Source organism: Labeo rohita, chromosome 18, assembly GCF_022985175.1.
Source record: "Labeo rohita strain BAU-BD-2019 chromosome 18, IGBB_LRoh.1.0, whole genome shotgun sequence".
Lineage (NCBI taxonomy): Eukaryota > Metazoa > Chordata > Actinopteri > Cypriniformes > Cyprinidae > Labeo > Labeo rohita.
The window spans coordinates 21339001-21358756 of record NC_066886.1 but is presented as its reverse complement, the minus strand read 5'-3'; the positions used below and the strand labels follow the sequence as shown (position 1 = coordinate 21358756).

General features: G+C 41.7%; 1 protein-coding gene across 1 annotated transcript; it reads left to right on the top strand.

Moving 5' to 3' along the window:
* The first annotated feature begins 11411 nt into the window (after positions 1–11411).
* Positions 11412–14989, top strand: LOC127180825 (extracellular calcium-sensing receptor-like). The gene is made up of 6 exons (XM_051135130.1): positions 11412–11717; positions 11884–12175; positions 12257–13006; positions 13126–13353; positions 13831–13954; positions 14076–14989. The coding sequence occupies exons 1-6, from the start codon at positions 11485–11487 to the stop codon at positions 14987–14989; spliced, it is 2541 nt and encodes an 846-aa protein (XP_050991087.1). The 5' UTR covers positions 11412–11484.
* Positions 14990–19756: the final 4767 nt, after the last annotated feature.

Below are 19756 nucleotides of genomic sequence, written 5' to 3'. Positions count from 1 at the left end.
GACAGCGGCAAGGAACCAAAACTCCATCGGTGACAAATGGAGAAAAAAAACCTTGGGAGAAACCAGGCTCAGTCGGGGGGCCAGTTCTCCTCTGGCCAAAGTTCCCGTGGTCTTGTGCCGACAGCCGTCTAGGTGATGTGGTCTTCACATTCAGGGCTGTAGAGGTCGTCTCTAGGTGCTGATCCACCATCTGGGCTGGGTTCAGACTGGATCCGGGGGACTGCAGTGACCATCTGATCTGGATACAGACTGGATCTGGTGGTTAACGTGACCTTGGAATAAGAGAGAAACAGACTAATATTAGCGTAGATGCCATTCTTCTGATGATGCACTGAGTACATCGGGTGTTATGGGAAGTGTTCCCGGTTCCGGTTGACCTAATTAGTGCAGCCTAACAATCCTTTAACGGATTTGAATTATAAGAATATGTTGATTTGTTATGTGTAAGCAAGGTTAAAGAGATGGGTCTTTAATCTAGATTTAAACTGACAGAGTGTGTCTGCGTCCCGAACAGTGTAGGGTAGATTGTTCCAGAGTTTGGGCGCTAGATAAGAAAATGATCTCCCACCTGCGGTTGATTTTGATATTCTCTGTATTATCAAATTGCCAGAGTTTTGAGAACGCAGCGGACGTGAGGGACTATAATGTGATAGGAGCTCGCTCAGGTACTGAGGAGCTAAACCATTCAGGGCTTTGTAAGTAATTAGCAAGATTTTAAAATCTATACGATGTTTAATAGGGAGCCAGTGCAGTGTAGACAGAACCGGGCTAATATGATCATACTTTTTGGTTCTAGTAAGAACTCTAGCTGCTGCATTTTGGACCAGGTGGAGTTATAAAGCATTACAATAAAGCATTACAATAATCTAACCGTGAGGTCATAAATGCATGAATTAATGTTTCAGCATTTGACATTGATAGCATAGGTCGTAGTTTAGATATATTTTTGAGATGGAAAAATGCAGTTTTGCAAATACTAGAGATGTGGTTTTCAAAGGAAAGATTACCATCAAATAGCACACCTAGGTTCCTAACTGATGACGAAGAATTGACAGAACAGCCATCAAGTATTAGACAGTGTTGTAGGTTATTACACGCTGAGGTTTTAGGCCCAATAATTAACACCTCTGTATTTTCAGAATTTAGCAGTAAGAAATTACTTGTCATTCAATTTTTTAACTCAACTGCACAATCCATTAGTTTTTCAAATTGGTATGTTTCGCCGGGCCGCGAAGAAATATAAAGCTGGGTATCATCAGCATAGCAGTGAAAGCTAACACCATATTTCCTGATGATATCACCCAAGGGTAACATGTAAAGCGTAAAGAGTAATGGCCCTAGTACTGAGCCTTGCGGTACTCCATACTGCACTTGTGATCGATATGATACCTCTTCATTTACTGCCATGAATTGATGGCGGTCAGATAGATACGATTTGAACCATGCCAATGCACTACCACTAATGCCAACATAATTCTCAAGTCTATTCAAGAGAATGTTGTGGTCAACAGTATCAAATGCAGCACTAAGATCCAGTAGCACTAACAGAGAGATACAACCACGATCGGATGACAAGAGTAGATCATTTGTAACTGTAATAAGAGCAGTCTCAGTACTATGGTACGGTCTAAAACCTGACAGAAAATCCTCAGATATCATATTTCTGTAGGAAGGAAGATAACTGTGAGGATACAACCTTTTCTAATATCTTCAGAAATGGGAGATTCGAGATAGGTCTGTAATTAGTTAATTCGTTGGGGTTCGAGTTGTGGTTTTTTAATTAGAGGCTTAATAGCAGCCAGTTTGAAGGTTTTGGGGACATATCCTAATGACAGTGATGAATTAATAATATTTAGCAGAGGATCTATGAGATCTGGAAGCAAGTCTTTTAGTAGCCTAGATGGAATAGGGTCTAGCATACAAGTTGTTGGTTTAGATGATTTAACAAGTTTATACAATTCTTCCTGACCTATAGTAGAGAATGAGTTGAATTGTTCCCCAGGAGATCTATAGCGCACTATCTGATGCGACACTGTAATTGACGGCTGCATAGTGACAATTTTGTCTCTAATTGTATCGATCTTAGAAGTAAAGTAGTTCATGAAGTCATTACTGCTATGCTGATGGGCATAGTCAGTGCCTGTTGGTTCTTTATTTTTTGTTAACTTAGCCACTGTATTGAATAAATACCTAGGGTTATGTTTGTTTTCTTCTAAAAGAGTCGAAAAGTAATCAGATCTGGCCGATTTTAACGCTTTTCTGTACGATAGGGTACATTCCCGCCAAGCAGTACGAAAAACCTCTAATTTTGTTTTCCTCCAGCTGCGCTCCATTTTCCGGGCTGCTTTCTTTAGGGCGCGAGTGTGCTCGTTATACCACGGGGTCTGACTATTTTCCTTAATCTTCCTTAGGCGCAGAGGAGCGACCGTATCTGGAGTCCTGGAAAAGAGAGAGTCAATAGTTTCTGTTACATCATCAAGTTTTTCTGAGCTATTGGACATGCTGAGGAATTCAGAAAAGTCAGGAAGATTACTTAGAAAGCAATCTTTTGTAGTAGAAGTGATGGTTCTACCATACTTGCAATAAGGAGTTGAATTTACAGTTTTAGTCATCTGGAGAATACACAAGACTAGATAATGATCAGAGATATCATCACTTTGCTGCAGAATCTCAACGGCATTGACATCAATTCCATGTGACAGTATTAAGTCTAGAGTATGATTTCGACAATGAGTGGGACCTGACACGTGTTGTCTAACTCCAATAGAATTTAGAATGTCTGTAAATGCTGCTTCCAGTGCATCATTTTCAATATCAACATGGATGTTAAAGTCACCTACTGTTAAGACCTTATCTGTAGCCAACACCAGCTCAGATATAAAATCAGCGAATTCTTTAAGAAAATCTGTATGGTGCCCTGGTGGCCTGTATACAGTAGCAAGTACAAACGTCATAGGGGATTTATCATTAACACTTGTTTCTCTGGATAATGTTATATGAAGCACCATTACTTCAAACGAGTTATACTTGAAATCCGTTCTCTTTGAAACACTAAAAATATTGCTATAAATTGTAGAAACACCCCCCCCCCCCTTTACCTTTTAGACGTGGCTCATGTTTATAACAGTAATCATGAGGGGTAGACTCATTTAAGATAATGTAATCATCTGATTTTAGCCAGGTTTCTGTCAAACATAGCACATCTAGGTTATGATCAATGATCATATCATTTACAAAAAGCGCTTATGTAGAGAGGGACCTGATATATAAAAGGCCAAGTTTTATCATTTGTTTCTCTGTATTATGTAAATTTTTAATTTGTTGAACGTTGATTAGATTGTTACTCTTAAATTGGTTTGGATGTCTTTTGTATTGTCTAGCTCGGGGGAACAGACACAGTCTCTATAGCATGATATCTAGGTGTGAGGGTCTCTATGTGCTGAGAATTAACTGATTTTGGTGACGTGAGACGGCTAGCAGATGGTCGGATTAGCCAGTCTGTCTGCTTCCTGACCTGGGCCCTAGTTAGTCAAGTGCAAACTCTAAGACTATATGCCATATTACTAGAGAGAAGAGCAGCACCACCCCTGGAGGGATGAAGACCATCTCTTTTCAACAGGTCAGGTCTGCCCCAAAAACTTGTCCAATTGTCTATGAAACCTATGTTATTCTGCGGGCACCACTTAGACATCCAGCCATTTAGTGACGACAGTCTGCTATGTATCTCGTCACCACGATACGCAGGGAGGGACTGAGATGCCAAAGCACCTGATCCAAAGTGGGGCAAGGGCACCCTCCGCGAGCTTGTTAAAGACGCGGGGAGACAGGGCTAGTCCGAAGGGGAGGACTTTGTACTGATACGCCCGACCCTCGAAAGCAAACTGAAGGAACGGTCTGTGTAGAGGCAAAATCGAGACATGAAAGTACTTCAGGTCGATGGCTGCGAACCAATCCTGGTGTTGAATGCATGAAATAATGCGCTTCAGGGTTAACATTTTGAATGGCAGCCTGTGCAGGGACCGATTCAAAACTCGAAGATCCAGGATGGGTCATAACCCACCGTTCTTCTTCGGTACAATGAAATAGGGACTGTGAAATCCCGATTTCATCTTGGCTGGAGGGACTGGCTCGATTGCATCATGAATCGCAATCTCCGCATGCAGAACAGAGGCATCTGTGTCCGAACGGACAGATGTGAATAAGACACCCCTGAACCTGGGCGGGCGCCTCGCGAACCGTCCGGATCAACCAACGTGACGGGTTGGGAAGCGATAGCCAAGCCCCCAACCTGCGTGCTAGTGGGATCAACGGAGCTGGAGACGTACCGACAGTGGGGCAGCCATGGGGGGGAAGGTGACTCAATGTGGAGGGCGCCACGTCCCAAAGAAGAGTCGAGCTGCGAGAAGCAGCACTTACCTTCTGCCCCTGATTCTGCGGAAGTGGTGAACCTATACTCCGAGCCCAAGCCTGAGGAGGTCAGCGGCAGCAGCAAAGGTACAATCCCCGGCCCTCCCCCGGGGTGTGGGCGCAGATGTTGAGGTCCCCCGCAGAGCAATCTCTCCCATCTCCAGGTCGCCCGTCTCAGTGTCGCTTCGCAGACTTCCGGGTGTTCCTTGGGGTCGACACCTTAGCAGTGGGCTGCATTCCTCTCCCACGGTCAGCTTGATGCCCTTGCTGAGGAACTGGAGTCTCCTTAGGTGGTAGTGGAGGCGGAGCGGATGTAGAAGCTGCAGGGGGACGCCCTCGGCGACAAGCAGATGAAGACCTGGTCGCCGGCGGTTTGTTAGACTCACGCCAGGGCAAGATGTGCTTAATCGCCTCCGTCTGCTTCTGGACTGCCGAGAACTGCCGGGCAAAGTCCTCGACAGTGAAGCCGAAGAGGCCGGCCTGGGAGACGGGCGCATCAGGAAAGCGAACTTTGTTGACATCGGCCATTTGCGCCAGTTTCAGCCAGAGATGGCGTTCCTGGACTACCATGGTAGCCATCACCTGACCAAGGGACCGCGCCGTGACCTTGGTCCCCTGGAAAGCAAGTCGGTCGCTGTATGTAGCTCCTGCATCAACCCATTGTCAGGCCTACCCTCGTGCAGCTGTTTTAACGCCTGGGCCTGGCGGACCTGGTGGGCCATGACGTGCAGCGCAAAGGCGGCCTGGCCCGCAGCACTATAAGCCTTCGCAGCGAGAGCCGATGAAATCTTACAGGCCTTAGACGGGAGACGCGGACGGTTCCTCCAGGTGGTGGCATTTTGCGGGCATAAATGCACCGCAACTGCACGCTCCACCTGGGGAATGTCCGCGTACCCCCTAGCTGTCCCATCCTTGAGGGTAGTGAGGAGGGAAGAGCCCGGACGTGTACGGGCGCAATAAGCCGCCATCTTATATACCCGTATGTACGGGGGTGTGCCGTGGCATGCAAATTCCACTCGCCAAATTTCATTGGCTTTTTCTTCTAAGATCGGAGGTGATTGGACTCCCAAGGGAGACCCCAAATACGTCAGTATTGTCGTAACGTCGTAGAGAACGACTGAAGGGGAACTATATCTATATCTAAATGTCACAGATGTTTTGTTTTGTTTTAGTTGTTTGTAATCTGATACCTGCACAACAGATGAATCCTGCTGACTTTCACTTGAGTCTCTATATATGACTACTGACTACTGATGATGAGTTTTGCAAGCACTTGAATATCAGGTAAGATTTACTTGTTTCACTTGTTGATCAGAATTTAGAAAACTGTTTTCAGGAATTACACAAAGTTCGTTCATATCTCTGTGGTTAGATCAGTGTGCTTAATAAATGTGTCTTTGACCTTCATTATGTATGATTACACTTCTCACGTTCTGAATCTTCTCACATTGTTTCTTACCTCACAGTCTCATTGATGGGCCATTGGGGAGGGCCTTTTGTCTCTCAGGTGTGAATCACTAAATATTTATGGTCATTTTCATTCACTCGCATATTACCTTTTGATTACAAAACACGTTTTAGAAAATTGTAAACAAATATACTGTTTTTTGTGGACGACTGAACAAGATGATTTTGTGAAGTGAACTTTTGCCTTTTTGCAGTGTATGAAGTGGCCAGCACTTCTTAATTTTAATATTTAGTGTACCACCTCTTTATCTTGTGCACTTCTCACATGTTGCTGGTACAGGTGGCACTTATGGAGCAGCAGCAATATACAGTTTCCTAGATTACTGCAGTAAACAAAGCAGCACTGCACTTATAAACACATTATAAATACCTTTACAGAAGTATATGATGTCACATGTCACACTTCGTCTGTGTGTGAAGACACTGCAGGCAGCGGTGCAGCGCAAATCCTTGAATGTATGTTCCTGTAACGTCACGCCAGCAGAGGGAGCCCTCACCCACTGACTCTCTGTTACCGCTCCCTCTGCTGCTTCATGGGTTACTTCCTGTTTGGTGGCCATTTAAGGAGGCCTACACCAAACAGACTCCGTGAAGTATTGTTTTGCCTGTGCGGACTCTACCAAGCGTGTTTTCCCTGTTTTCCCTGTTTTCATTGCCTTGTTTTGCTATTCCCACGGTTTTGTTTTATTGTCATAGTTTTGTCTTGTTTTCTGCCATAGTTTTGTTTTGTTACATTGCCATAGTTTTTGCCTAGTTTCATAGCCTTGTTCATTTGTTACTTTTGGACTGTTCACTTGGATTTTGACCTTCTGCCTGTTTTTTTGGATTTCGCGTTTGTCTTGCCCTGGTTGTTACTGTTTGTTTGGAGATCGACCCTGCCTGTCTTGACTACGCTGTGTTATAATAAAGCTTGCATCTGGATCTTACATGCTTCCCTGGAGTCCTGTTACAGAATACTTCGCCTTCCAAAGATCCAGCGGCTTTTAGTACACAGACCACCATGGATCTTCCACCTCCGCCAAGGTAACCAGCCCATTGAGGATTATGTCACTGATTTCTGTGAGCTGTGCTATTTGGTACCTTTTAATGATGTGGCGCTTAAAGACATTTTCTGCCACGGATTAGACGATCTGATTCATTCCTGCCTACCTGGAGGTAAAATCCACTGGACACTTGAACAATACATAGACTTTGCACTCTGCTTAAGTGGCTCACCTTTTACTGTTGGGATTGCGGATGAGGGACCCCGCAATCCTGCAGTAACCCCCATACCACAACCTGCTCATGTCTTGTCTGCTACATCAGAGCCTTCTCATGCCAAGCCTACCAAGCCAAAGCCAGTTCATGTCATGTCCGGAAAGCCAAAGCCTGTTCACGTCATGCCTGCCAAGCGAAAGCCAGTTCAAGTCGCATCCACCAACCCACAGTCTGCTCACGTCACGTCTGCCGCTCCAGGGCCTGCTCACGCCATGCCTGCTGCTCCAGGGCTTGCTCACGCCATGACTGCCGCTCCAGGGCCTGCTCACGCCATGGCTGCCCTTCCAGAGTCTGCACCCGTCAAGGCCGCCGTTCCAGAGTCTGCACCCGTCATGGTTCTTATCCCAGAGCCAGTCCACAAGATGGCCGCCATCCCAGAGCCAGTCCACAAGATGGCCGCCATCACCGAGTCTGTTCACAAGATGGCCGCCATCCCCAGGTCTGTTCACAAGATGGCTGCCACGCCTGAGCCTCATCAGTCCAAAATCATCTCATCCAAATCTCATCTCGCCATGTCTGCTGCACCCAAAGCAAATCAAGTGATGGCTGATCCTCCGGTGTTAAGTCAAGTCAGGGCTGCACTTTCAGTGTCAAGTCAACTGACAGCTGTGTTTCCTGAGCCACGTCAAGTTACAGCTGTTACTTCGGAATCAAGTCAAGTTACAGCTGTAGTTCTTGAATCAAGCCAAGTCACAGCTGTTCTCCATGAGTCAAGTCAAGGTACAGCTGTTCTCCATGAGTCAAGCCAAGACACAGCTGTTGTTCTCCATAAGTCAAGCCAAGATACAGCTGTTCTCCATGAGTCAAGCCAAGTCACAGCTGTTCCCCATGAGTCAAGCCAAGTCACAGCTGTTCCCCATGAGTCAAGCCAAGTCACAGCTGTTCCCCAAAAGTCAAGCCAAGTCACAGCTGTTGTTACTGAGTCAAGCCATGTTACAGCTGTTGTTCCTGAGTCAAGCCAAGTTACAGCTGTTGTCCCTAAGCCAAGCCAAGTTACAGCAGATCTTCATGAGCCAAGTCAAGTTGCTGCTGTTGTCCCCAAGCCAAGCCAAGCCACAGTTGATCTTCATGAGCCAAACCAAGTTACAGTAGATCTTCATGAGCCTAGTCAAGTCACAGTTGATCTTCCTGAGCCAAGTCAAGTCACAGCTGGTCTTCACGAGCCAGGTCAAGACACAGCTGTTCTTCATGAGTCAAGTCAAGTCACGGCAGACCTCCCTGAGTCAAGTCAAGTCACGGCAGACCTCCCTGAGTCAAGTCAAGTTACGGCAGACCTTCCCGAGTCAAGTCCAGTCACAATAGACCTTCCTGAATCAAGTCAAGAAACAGCTACGCTCCTAACAGAACCTCTTCACGACATAGCTGCTAGTACAGGGCCTCGCCAAGCCACGGCCATCCTGCCAGAACCTCACCAAGTCCCCTCTGACCTTCCAAAGCCACGTCACATCTCAGCTGATCCTCTAGAGTCTCGTCATGTCTCAGCTGATCCTACAGAGCCTCGTCGTGTCTCAGCTGACCTCCTAGAGCCTCGTCACATCTCAGCTGACATCCTAGAGCCTAGTCACGTCTCAGCTGACCCCCTAGAGCCTCGTCACGTATCAGCTGACCCCCCAGAGCCTCGTCACATATCAGCTGACATCCCAAGCCACGCAGAGCCCACGCTCCCAAGCCACATGTCCACACCCTCAAGGCCGGCAGGCATCCCACTATCTACTGTGCTGCCTGTAATGGCTGTTGCCATTTTGAGCGTGTGGGCCACACACTGCGCTCCAGAAGCCTCGTCTGACCACGAGTCTGCTCCAGAGGCCTCGTCTGACCACGAGTCTGCTCCTGAAGCCCCGTCTGTCCACAGGTCTGTGCCAGAGGCCTTTCTTGCCAACGAGTTTGCGCCAATACCTCCTGAGGTGTTAGCATGCACTGTAGAACCTCCTACCACGTCTGACCACGAATTTGCACCAGTGCCTCCAGAGGTGTCAAGGAAAGCTGTAGGACCTCCCACGGAGGCGGTGTCCACCCTTGAACTCACTGCCATGTCTGACTATGAATCTGCGCCAATGCCCCCAGAGGTGGCGGCTTCGGCTGCAGAACCCCTAAGGGGGCGGCGTCCTCCTATGAACTCTCTGCCCGCCATGTCACGGTCAAGAAGGCCAATCATGAACTCTCTGCCCATCATGTCACGGCCAAGGAGGCCTATCATGAACTCTCTGCCTGTCATGTCACAGCCAAGGAGACCAATCATGAATTCTCTGCCTGCCATATCATGGCCAAGAAGGCCTATCATGAACTCACTGCCTGTCATGTCACAGCCAAGGAAGCCCAGGAGGCAAAGGAAACCATCTACGAACTCTCTGCTCTGCTATGGATGTCATTTGTTCCACTGTGGATATAATTGCTCCTGTCTGCTCTGCTTGCTCTGTCTGTCCCGCTATGGCTCCCTGTTCTGCCTGCTCTATCTGCCTCGCCATGGCTTCCTGCTCTGCCTGCCCCACCATGGCTTCCTGCTCTGCCTGCCCCGCCATGGCTTCCTGCTCTGCCTGCCCCGCCATGGCTGCCTGCTCTCCCTGCTCCACCATGGCACCAGGCTCCTCCGAATCAAACATGGTGGACTTCTGCTCCAGTGTTATGCTGTCTGCCATTCCTCCACGGCCCAGGTCCTCCAAGGTTCCACTGTCTGCTACTGCTCCACGGCCCAGGTCCTCCAAGGTTCCACTGTCTTCCACAGCTCCACGGCCCAGGTCCTCCAAGGTTCCACTGTTTGCCACAGCTCCACAGCCCTGGTCCTCCAAAGTTCCACTGTCTGCCACAGCTCCACGGTCCAGGTCCTCCAGGGTTCCACTGTCTGCCACAGCTCCACGGTCCAGGTCCTCCAGGGTTCCAGCGCCATTAGTCGCTCCTGGGGGGGGTTGTTACTGTTTGTTTGGAGATCGACCCTGCCTGTCTTGACTACGCTGTGTTATAATAAAGCTCGCATCTGGATCTTACACGCTTCCCTGGGGTCTCATTACAGTTCCGAATGGGGCAGCCGTGACCTAAAGTCGGGCTTGTAACCGAACAGTGACCGAAAGAGGGCAAGGATTGGGATTGGGAACCACTGGTCTAGTGGAGTCCATGCCTTGACAGGTCAGGACTGTTTTGGACCAACACAATATTAGGAAGGTGGTCATAATGTTATGTCTGATTGGAATTTAACACAACTTAAATTAAATTAAATTAAAGTATGCTGTACCTAAAAGTTAAATAAAAACTGTACTGTACTTAAATGTAAAATAATAATAATAAATAAATAAAAAATTGTACTCAAATAAAAATTAAATTAAATCGTCTTGTGTTTTAACATTCATTTATATTTCATTTAGTGATTCCTCTGCGTATCACTAGAGGGAGCCTGAGTACCACTAGTGGTATTCGTACCACACTTAGCACTGCCTTAAGATATCAAAAACCGCTTAACAACCTGAAACGAGATATTTTACATTTTTCTAAAATGTCTTACTATCTTCAGCCAATTGGTGGCACTAAAATCGTGACCCACACTACCCACATCAAAGTGATCAGATAACAAAGCCAAACATATGTGTGAAGTTTGATGTAAATCACAGAAGGCACATAGAAGATGTGTTTTTAATGATATTTAGTTCCTCTTGCATCCCTAGGAAGAACGTTTTAAAATCCACAGTATGCTATTTTCAGCTGTTTAAAATGACTGACTTCTTGTCACACACTTGGCACATCTTATCACAGCTAATGAAAACATCGACCTTAGAATAAACGAATGTGAACATTGAGATTACACAGCTTATTCAAATGACAATGCGCCATGTGATGATGTCATTATGTCAGATTGAGTTAGACCTATTGGAGACCTGTTTCATGACAGAACTTTGTATTTTTATGATCATAAGCTAGTTTCTTAAAATACATTGTCAATATTTCTTGCTAAAATCTGGAAATATTTTAACCAGAAGGAAGTATTTACATGCATACAGAGAAGCACTAACAAGGCTTAAAGAGCTTGCAGTCATGTATAGACACAGGTGTAGAAAAATAAATAAATAAATACATTAATTAATTAAAAATAAAACACATTGCTTGACTGACTGACTGACTGACTGACTGATTGATTGTTTGATTGACTGATTGACACCAAAACCCAAGATGACTGTTGAAAAACAGAAATTGGGATTTCTGATCCACTTGTCAGTTCTGTGACACAGATGCTTTGAAATTACTTTTACTCATACTTGACCTACCTCATGTGCCTATGAAGTCACTGGCTACGTTCACAAACAATCATCCATATTAATTATCCCTATAAAAGTGAAAATGATCTACCAGGTGAAACACATCTGACATATGCAGTTGAGCTCAATCTTTGGGATGCTTCTCTTTCTTTACACAATCCTGCTTTTTTGTCAACTTTGTACAAAAGCAGAAAAGTATATATGCCAAATGATAGGAGACCCGAAGTACCCGCTGTTATCCAAGGATGGAGACATAACTATTGGAGCACTTTTTCCGATCCGAAGCATAGAGACATTACCTTCATTTGAGTTTACAAAAAAACCTCAGCCTCTATCATGCTCTAGGTTTGTTTTATTTTATTTTATTTTATTTCATTTTATTTTATTTAATTTAATACAACTAGACTTTTACACACACACAGAAGTAAATAATTAAATGTTGTTGTTATTATTATTATTATTATTATTTTTATTATTATGTATTTTGACTACTTATTTAATGTTTTTACAGTGTTAATCTAAGAGATTTCAGAAAGGCTCAGACCATGATTTTTGCCATTGAGGAGATTAACCAAAGTGAACGTTTGCTTCCAAATGTTTCTGTTGGCTACAAAATCTATGATACCTGTGGTTCAAGACTGTCTTCTATGAGTGCAACTATGACATTAATGAATGGTCATGATGTTGCAGCAGGGGACAAATACACATGCAAACAGTCTCCTATACATGCTATTATTGGAGAAACAGAGTCTTCTGCTACAGTGATTCTATCCAGAACTACAGGACCTTTTAAAATTCCAGTGGTAAGGGGCAATAACACTAAATGTATTCCTGCATGTTCATGGACATAACTGTATCACTGTTTTTCATGCTTTCTTTTTCAGATAAGTCACTCAGCCACATGTGAATGTCTTAGTAATAGAAAAGATTACCCTTCTTTCTTCAGGACTATTGCTAGTGATTACCACCAGAGCAGAGCTCTTGCATACATAGTCAAGCACTTAGGCTGGTCTTGGGTGGGAGCTGTGAACACTGATAATGACTATGGAAACAATGGCATGGCCATATTTCTGACTACAGCCCAGGAAGAGGGGATCTGTGTGGAGTATTCTGTGAAATTCTACCGAACAGAGCCCGACAAACTCCAGAAAGTGGTAGAGACAATTAAAAAAGGCACTGCAAAAGTGATTGTTGCATTTCTTACCAGTTACGAGATGTACAACCTACTTGAACAGCTAAGTATTCAAAACATTACAGGCCTCCAAATGATTGGTGTGGAGGCATGGATAACAGCAAAGCGTTTGATCACTCCAAACTGTTTTCATGTACTGGGAGGATCACTGGGGTTTGCAGTCAGAAAAATTGATATTGCAGGTTTTGCAGATTATGTTACAAAAGTATTCTGGGAAACAGCTTTTCCATGCTCAAAACCTGATGAAAATTTGTCTCAATATGCATTAAGTTGCAAAATATATCAGGATCTGCTTGTGCTAAAAAACTTCAGTGATGATGTGCCTGAACAAAGATATGCAAGTAATGTCTACAATGCAGTTTATGCTGTGGCTCATTCATTACACAGTCTTCTCAAGTGCACAGAAGGTTGTGAAAAAGATATGTTAATACAACCACAGCAGGTAATATAATTTAAAAAAGAGTGGTAGACAGATAGAAAATAAGAACAATAGAATAAACCATTTTAGTTTAAATGGGTGTTAAAATACCCTTTTTTTTTTTTTTTTTTTTTTTGCAATAGGTAGCTGAGGCTTTAAAAAAAGTAAATTTCACTGTAAAGATGGGAGATCATGTGTGGTTTGACAGAACTGGTGGCGTCATAGCCCAATACGAAGTCATAAACTGGCAGCAGGACTCTGATGGATCAGTCCAGTTTAAACCTGTGGGATACTATGATGGCTCACTACCCCCTGATAAGCGCTTTTTGCTTAATTCTGAAAGCATAATCTGGGTTGGAGGACAGCTGGAGGTGAACAGCACAAATGTATACTTACATTGACCTATAAACAGAATGCACCATATCCATTTAAACTGTATCTGTTTAAATTTAGCACAGCAAATTTGGTCCACACAACAAAACCATCTGCAGATTTGCAAATGCATGTAATTTCACATTAGTTTGAAAAAGCTAATATGACTTACATCTATAAGAATATTGGAATATCTATAAGAATTTTTTGGTGGATGGGGTTAATTATTGTCTCCAGTGGTCTAAATTGTACATAATGTATTTATATTGCTTACTGGCACTGGAAATTGTGCTTAATTTCTGTAACAGCACTTTTGAATTACTTGTTTTCATCAAAAACATTCACTGTCATGATTTATTGCTTCAACTATACAATCTTTTATCAATAATACAGGTGAATGTATTTCTGTTTTTGAGAGTCATTTGAAAAGCACACTGTATGCTATTTAAAAATATACAATGCATTTTTACATGTAGAAGCCAAGGTCTGTGTGCAGTGAGAGCTGTCCTCCAGGCACTAGAAAGGCTGCACAGAAAGGAAGACCTGTCTGCTGTTATGACTGTATCCCATGTGCAGAAGGAGAAATCAGTAATGAGACAGGTAATCTTCAGCTCATCTCCCTGCTTCTACAGTTTCTGCATGCAGTGACTTAGCAAAGGAGTTCATAAATAAAACCATTTTCTTTATGTTTAAACTGCAATGATCACATTTTCCTTTTCAGATTCAAATAACTGCAAGCAGTGTCCAATGGAATATTGGTCTAATACTGAGAAAAATAAATGTGTGTTAAAGGCTGTAGAATTTTTGACATTCACAGAAGTTATGGGAATAGCACTAGTTTTTTTCTCACTGTTTGGAGTAGGATTAACTGTGTTGATGGCCATCCTGTTTTACAGCAAGAAGGACACCCCCATAGTAAAAGCCAACAACTCAGAGCTGAGCTTCCTGCTGCTCTTCTCACTGACTCTGTGTTTCCTCTGTTCACTTACTTTTATTGGTCGGCCAACTGAGTTGTCCTGTATGTTGCGTCACACAGCATTTGGGATCACTTTTGTTCTCTGTATCTCCTGTGTTCTGGGAAAAACAATAGTGGTGTTAATGGCCTTCAAGGCTACACTTCCAGGAAGTAATGTCATGAAATGGTTTGGGCCTGTACAACAGCGACTTAGTGTTTTTGCCTGTACACTTATACAGGTTCTTATCTGTGTGATGTGGCTAATAATATCTCCTCCATTTCCTCACAAAAATATGAAATATTATCATGAAAAGATCATTCTTGAGTGCAATCTAGGTTCTACTGCAGGATTTTCTGCTGTTCTGGGTTATATTGGCCTACTGGCTGTCTTATGCTTTATTCTGGCTTTTCTGGCTCGCACTTTGCCTGATAATTTCAATGAAGCTAAATTTATCACATTCAGTATGCTCATATTCTGTGCTGTATGGATAACATTTATACCAGCTTATGTCAGTTCTCCTGGAAAATTTACTGTAGCTGTGGAGATATTTGCTATTTTAGCCTCAAGCTTTGGTTTACTATTTTGCATATTTGCACCTAAATGTTATATTATCCTGTTTAAGCCTGAACAAAACACAAAACAACATATGATGGGAAAGGTTCCATCCAAGTCTTATTGATAAAGACGGGAGGCAGAAATATAAGTCTATATTAACATTGGATCAGTTATTTATTTATTTATTTATTTAAAAACACTGTCACAACATTTCAAATCCATCACCCAATATACATTTATAGTAAACAAATGTTATAGCTATGTAAATAATTTCAAGAACAATGACAGAAATAAGTGACATTACTACATCACTAAAAGATTTGTTACATTCAAACAGAAAATGAAGAGAATGTGTACATGATTTTATATGCACGTTATTAATGTTGCAGATATATACGCAACAGTAGCAAACTGAAATTAAATGTAACTAAACAAATTTTGTTCATTGTTATTAGTTGTTACATTTACATGTATTAATGCAATGTAAAACTATTTTGATGTTCAAGAGCAAAGGTTTTCTCTCGAAATTATTTCTTAGCTTATTGTAATATTGGACTCTGAAACCTGCCATTAAAACGCCTCACCACGCCATAGAACATTATCACACAACCTCAGCATTTCACCAGCAAGAAGTAGCTGAATGAAAACTAGTTTGTTTGCAAAACTACTATGACAAAAGGATGTTTGATCTTTACTTAAAATGAAAGACTGAAGCCTTCAGAATCAATATTGGAACAATGATTTATGATTGATTAAATAATAATAATAATAATAATAAAGAATATATATTATAAGAATAATGAAGACTTCAGATGCAAAAGCCTCTAAATCCATCTGATGTATTTCTTTAAAATTAGCATTTCTTTCTGACTACTTTGTATAGGTTTCTGTGTAAGTACTGGTATACTATGTATCAAGAGCATTCACTCAGTATCATTAACTCACTTTTGACTGAGATGGCTTTTAGCTGGTTTTGCATCTGAACTCACACACACGTTTGTTTTTGTGAATTGTGGGGACTTTCCATAGACTTCTATAGATTTTATACTGACCAAATGATATTGTCTATCCCCTAACCTAACCCTAACCCTAAACCTAGCCCCCACAGAAAACAAGTTTGCATCGTTACACTTTCAGATAAACATCATTTACTATTTTTAATAATTTTTTAACATTGTGATATATATATATATATATATATATATATATATATATACATATTTTTGTTTGTTTTAAAGTGAAGACAGACCATTTTTATTTTCTAATTTATTTATTTTTTATTTAACTTTCAAAGAATATACACTGCACACAGCAAGAAGTCAAACTGAAGTGGGGCATAGATATAACATAACCTGCTACATAAAACATGGTACAAGTATTAGATTCTACATATTACTTTTTTTATAATAATAATAAGAGATGATTTTATATACTTTTTATTTGTAACATCATAACATACTTTAAGATCTTTAGCTTTATGTATATGACCCCCCCACCACAAATTTCACATATTGTGTAGAAATCATTTCAGAACATTACATTTTAAGGCAAATCACACATCAGGCCAATAAATAAAATGTTAATAATAATAATAATAATAATAATAATAATAATAATCTAATTGTTTCTTAGATTTTTTTTTTTTTTTTTTTTTTTCAAAAATCAACAAATAATAAGAAACAATATTCTGATTATTGTCATGGTTATGTGGTACAACAAATGCATGATAAACAAAATGAAAGATGACAGTCCTTCAATATTCCACACAGGGTAGCTCCAACAAAGAGAAGGCAATCCAATACAACCAAAACATAGACAACAGCAGACAACTGAACTGACACAGAATAAGACTTAAATACACATGATAATGAGACAAGCACACAGGGCCTAAAATTAACACTCGCCAAGTGTCGGCATTGGTGAGTATATGTAACAGTGTCAATCGCCAGTTGGCGGGTAAAACCTTTATGAAATATAATAAAGCAATGTTGTGACAACAACAGACAGTTTTCAAAGAGATGCGCTGTTTCTGACGTAAACGAATAAAATAATCTTTTCCGAAGACGAGATCATCATGATCAGCTGTTCTGTCATTAGCAAAACGACCGAAACAAATAATAGGATACAAACAGGCTGATAAGCAGTGTGATGGCCAGCTTGTCTCTAGACACAGTTCTAATAAATTTTAACTGAGAAGATATTGGTGCTTCATTTCAGAAACTAACGTTTTCCCTTCTTTATTTCTAATAATCCGAGAATGTGGCGACACATACTTGGGATTCCGCCTAAACGTTGCAGTTAAGTATAGTTTGAAAGGTTGCGCTTACTGCTGTACACATACACTAAACCGCTTCAGACAGCTCACCAGTACCACAGATGAAAACACACACATTCATATTAAAATGCACGTTTGTGGGGATAGCACGCTGTAGTCATTTTCTGTGTGACTTTCCATTTAGCACAGATGTCTTGAAAGATGGCTGACATGAACTCCGTAACTTGATCAGACAAAATGAAATCTGGTAACCCCCACTCAGTGAAGATTTCTTCTCGAAGGTGGGAAGCAACAGTTTGAACAGTGGCATTTCGCTAGGGGAATAATTCAAGCCACTGAGATTAATAATCTGCAAATAAAAAATAAATAAATAAATAAAAATAATAATAATCTGCAAATACTAGTAGATATTCATGTCTGTGAGAACTGCGAGGCAGTGGACCCATGATATCCACTCCCAACATCTCGTTTGGATGAAAGGTGGTGGTCTGTTAAATTTTTCCAGCAGGTTTGCGATTCTTAATTTTCAAGGTTTGACATTTCATACACCTTTTCACATATTGTTTCACAGATGTCCGCATGGCTGGCCAGAAGGCAACTTGATGTTGAATTTTGTAAAATCATAGGTGACCACTTAACGGGTGTGCGTGGAAATGTTGTAGAATGTTTGGGACAAGGGTAGCAGGAACATAGATTCTATAATGCACTTGTCCATTTTCCATTTACTGGTCATCCATTATATCTGATGACACTACTGGAAGTTGTGGTGGAGGAATAGAACTGAACAACAAAAGGGTTTGGTTTGAATTTGTGTTGTGTTGTTTCATTTTCAGCTGTGGGGGGTTTACAACTGGAACACTGGCTTGGCCTAGTTGAAAAGGATATTTCTTGTGGGGAGCTACCTTAAACAAATATTTCCTGTCTGCAACATTTATTTGCAGGCCAGTGGAAAAGATGAAGTCCAAGCCTAAGACCACAGAGTAAGTCAGGGCTTTTGAAGTGAAAATGACAACACGTACAGTAAAGACTTGGTCATGAGGCATGATCTGTGTATTTGTCCATCCTAAAGGTACTTAGGCATGTTTCAGACTTGGTGGATGACTTTGAAGGAATTGCGACAGACATGGCATTGTTAGAAGGCAAAACTCCTGACAGGTTGGAAGGAACATTTACTTCCCATAAAAGAATGCTGATTGAAAGAACACTGAGTGGATGGAAGAATGGAATAGAGTGGACAGTTCCCCAACAGATGGTGTACTTTGCATCTCCAACACTGGACTGGAGGTTTTTCAGCAGGTCGATTAGAGGTGGGTCTTTGTGGTGGTGCGGGTTGAGTTGTTATGCGTCTTTCATAGTGTAACTGTGGTGCATGATCTCTTTCCAGTTGAAAGCCTAGTTCATTCACAGTGTTTACACAGCTGCAAAGTTGCCTGGTGAGGTAAGGTTTGACATTCTTGAGGATCATTTTAACTAACTCGCTCTCGATTAAAGCGGGCTTCCAACATTTACATAAAGGTCTGTAGGTGAAGGCAAAGTTTAATTGATTATTTTTCTCCTTGTGTCTTAGTCCTTACTTGCTCTGCCAGCTCATCTTTATAATCTTCTGAAAGGAAGGCTGACAGCAATGCGGATTCAAACTCGCTCCAGGTACTAATGGAAGATTGAGCAACTTCCCACCAATCATGTGACGTGCCATATAGACAGTGCAAAAGTGCATTTTAGTTTTCAGCTCCCAGATAAATTCAAGATAGAGCACAAACAAAGCTACACATACACAATGTGCCTGTCACATGAAAACACAAAAGCATTGGAGTTAAACAACACACTCACAAAAATAGATTTTGCTTTTTCCAAGTCAAAAAATGTTATTTAGGGACAATTCTAACAAAATTACAATAATCAGTTTCCCAGTATTTAAACAATTTTGAGAAAAGAAAAAGGAAGAGAAAAAAATACAATAAATGGAAATTAGTAAGTAACAGTATTGCTCCTTGTTCAGTCAGTCAGTTCAGTCTTTCAATTCAGTCCAAAAAAGGAAAACGTAAAAACTCTTTGAGTACCAAACTTTATCTCAGATTTGAAAAAAAAAGGGGAGGGGGGGGGGTGTTTCTTAGTCCATACAGGTTCACACACACAAAATAACGTGCACACTGTGGATTTTAAGAAAGTGCACAGAAGCTGTGTGTGTGTGCACTTACCATAACATGGATTTTAGAAACACCATACTGAGGGGGGTAACTGAGCAGAGTGATCAATAGCTTAGCTCTTGAGAGTGTTGCGATTTTTAGCTCAAAGGGAAATGTATATAAATAATTACAATTAATTATGATTAATTACAATTACTTATATCAGCTGCCAGTAGTAACTGTAGCAGAATCAATTTTCCATCAACTAATCTGTTCGCTCAGCGAACATTCAGTATAATCTTTATATCAACTCTAAGAAATGATATTTTCTTGGCCACAGAAAATAACTTTCTTAAAGTACCATTGCATTAGAGCATGTAGCTCGAATCGGAATCGTAAAGGGACATTAATTTGCAAGGCAGAATCAGAATCAAAACTCATGTAATTTGTGCACAATAGTTTATTAACGAAGGACTAACACATAACTAAT

What these genes read in the sequence shown, in the direction of transcription:
- LOC127180825 (XM_051135130.1), top strand. Translation starts at nt 11,485, where the DNA reads ATGCAGTTGAGCTCAATCTTTGGGATGCTTCTCTTTCTTTACACAATC. An exon ending in TGTTAATACAACCACAGCAG is followed by an intron (nt 13,007 to 13,125) that starts GTAATATAATTT and finishes TTTTTGCAATAG; the next exon opens with GTAGCTGAGGCTTTAAAAAA. An exon ending in AGAAATCAGTAATGAGACAG is followed by an intron (nt 13,955 to 14,075) that starts GTAATCTTCAGC and finishes TTTCCTTTTCAG; the next exon opens with ATTCAAATAACTGCAAGCAG.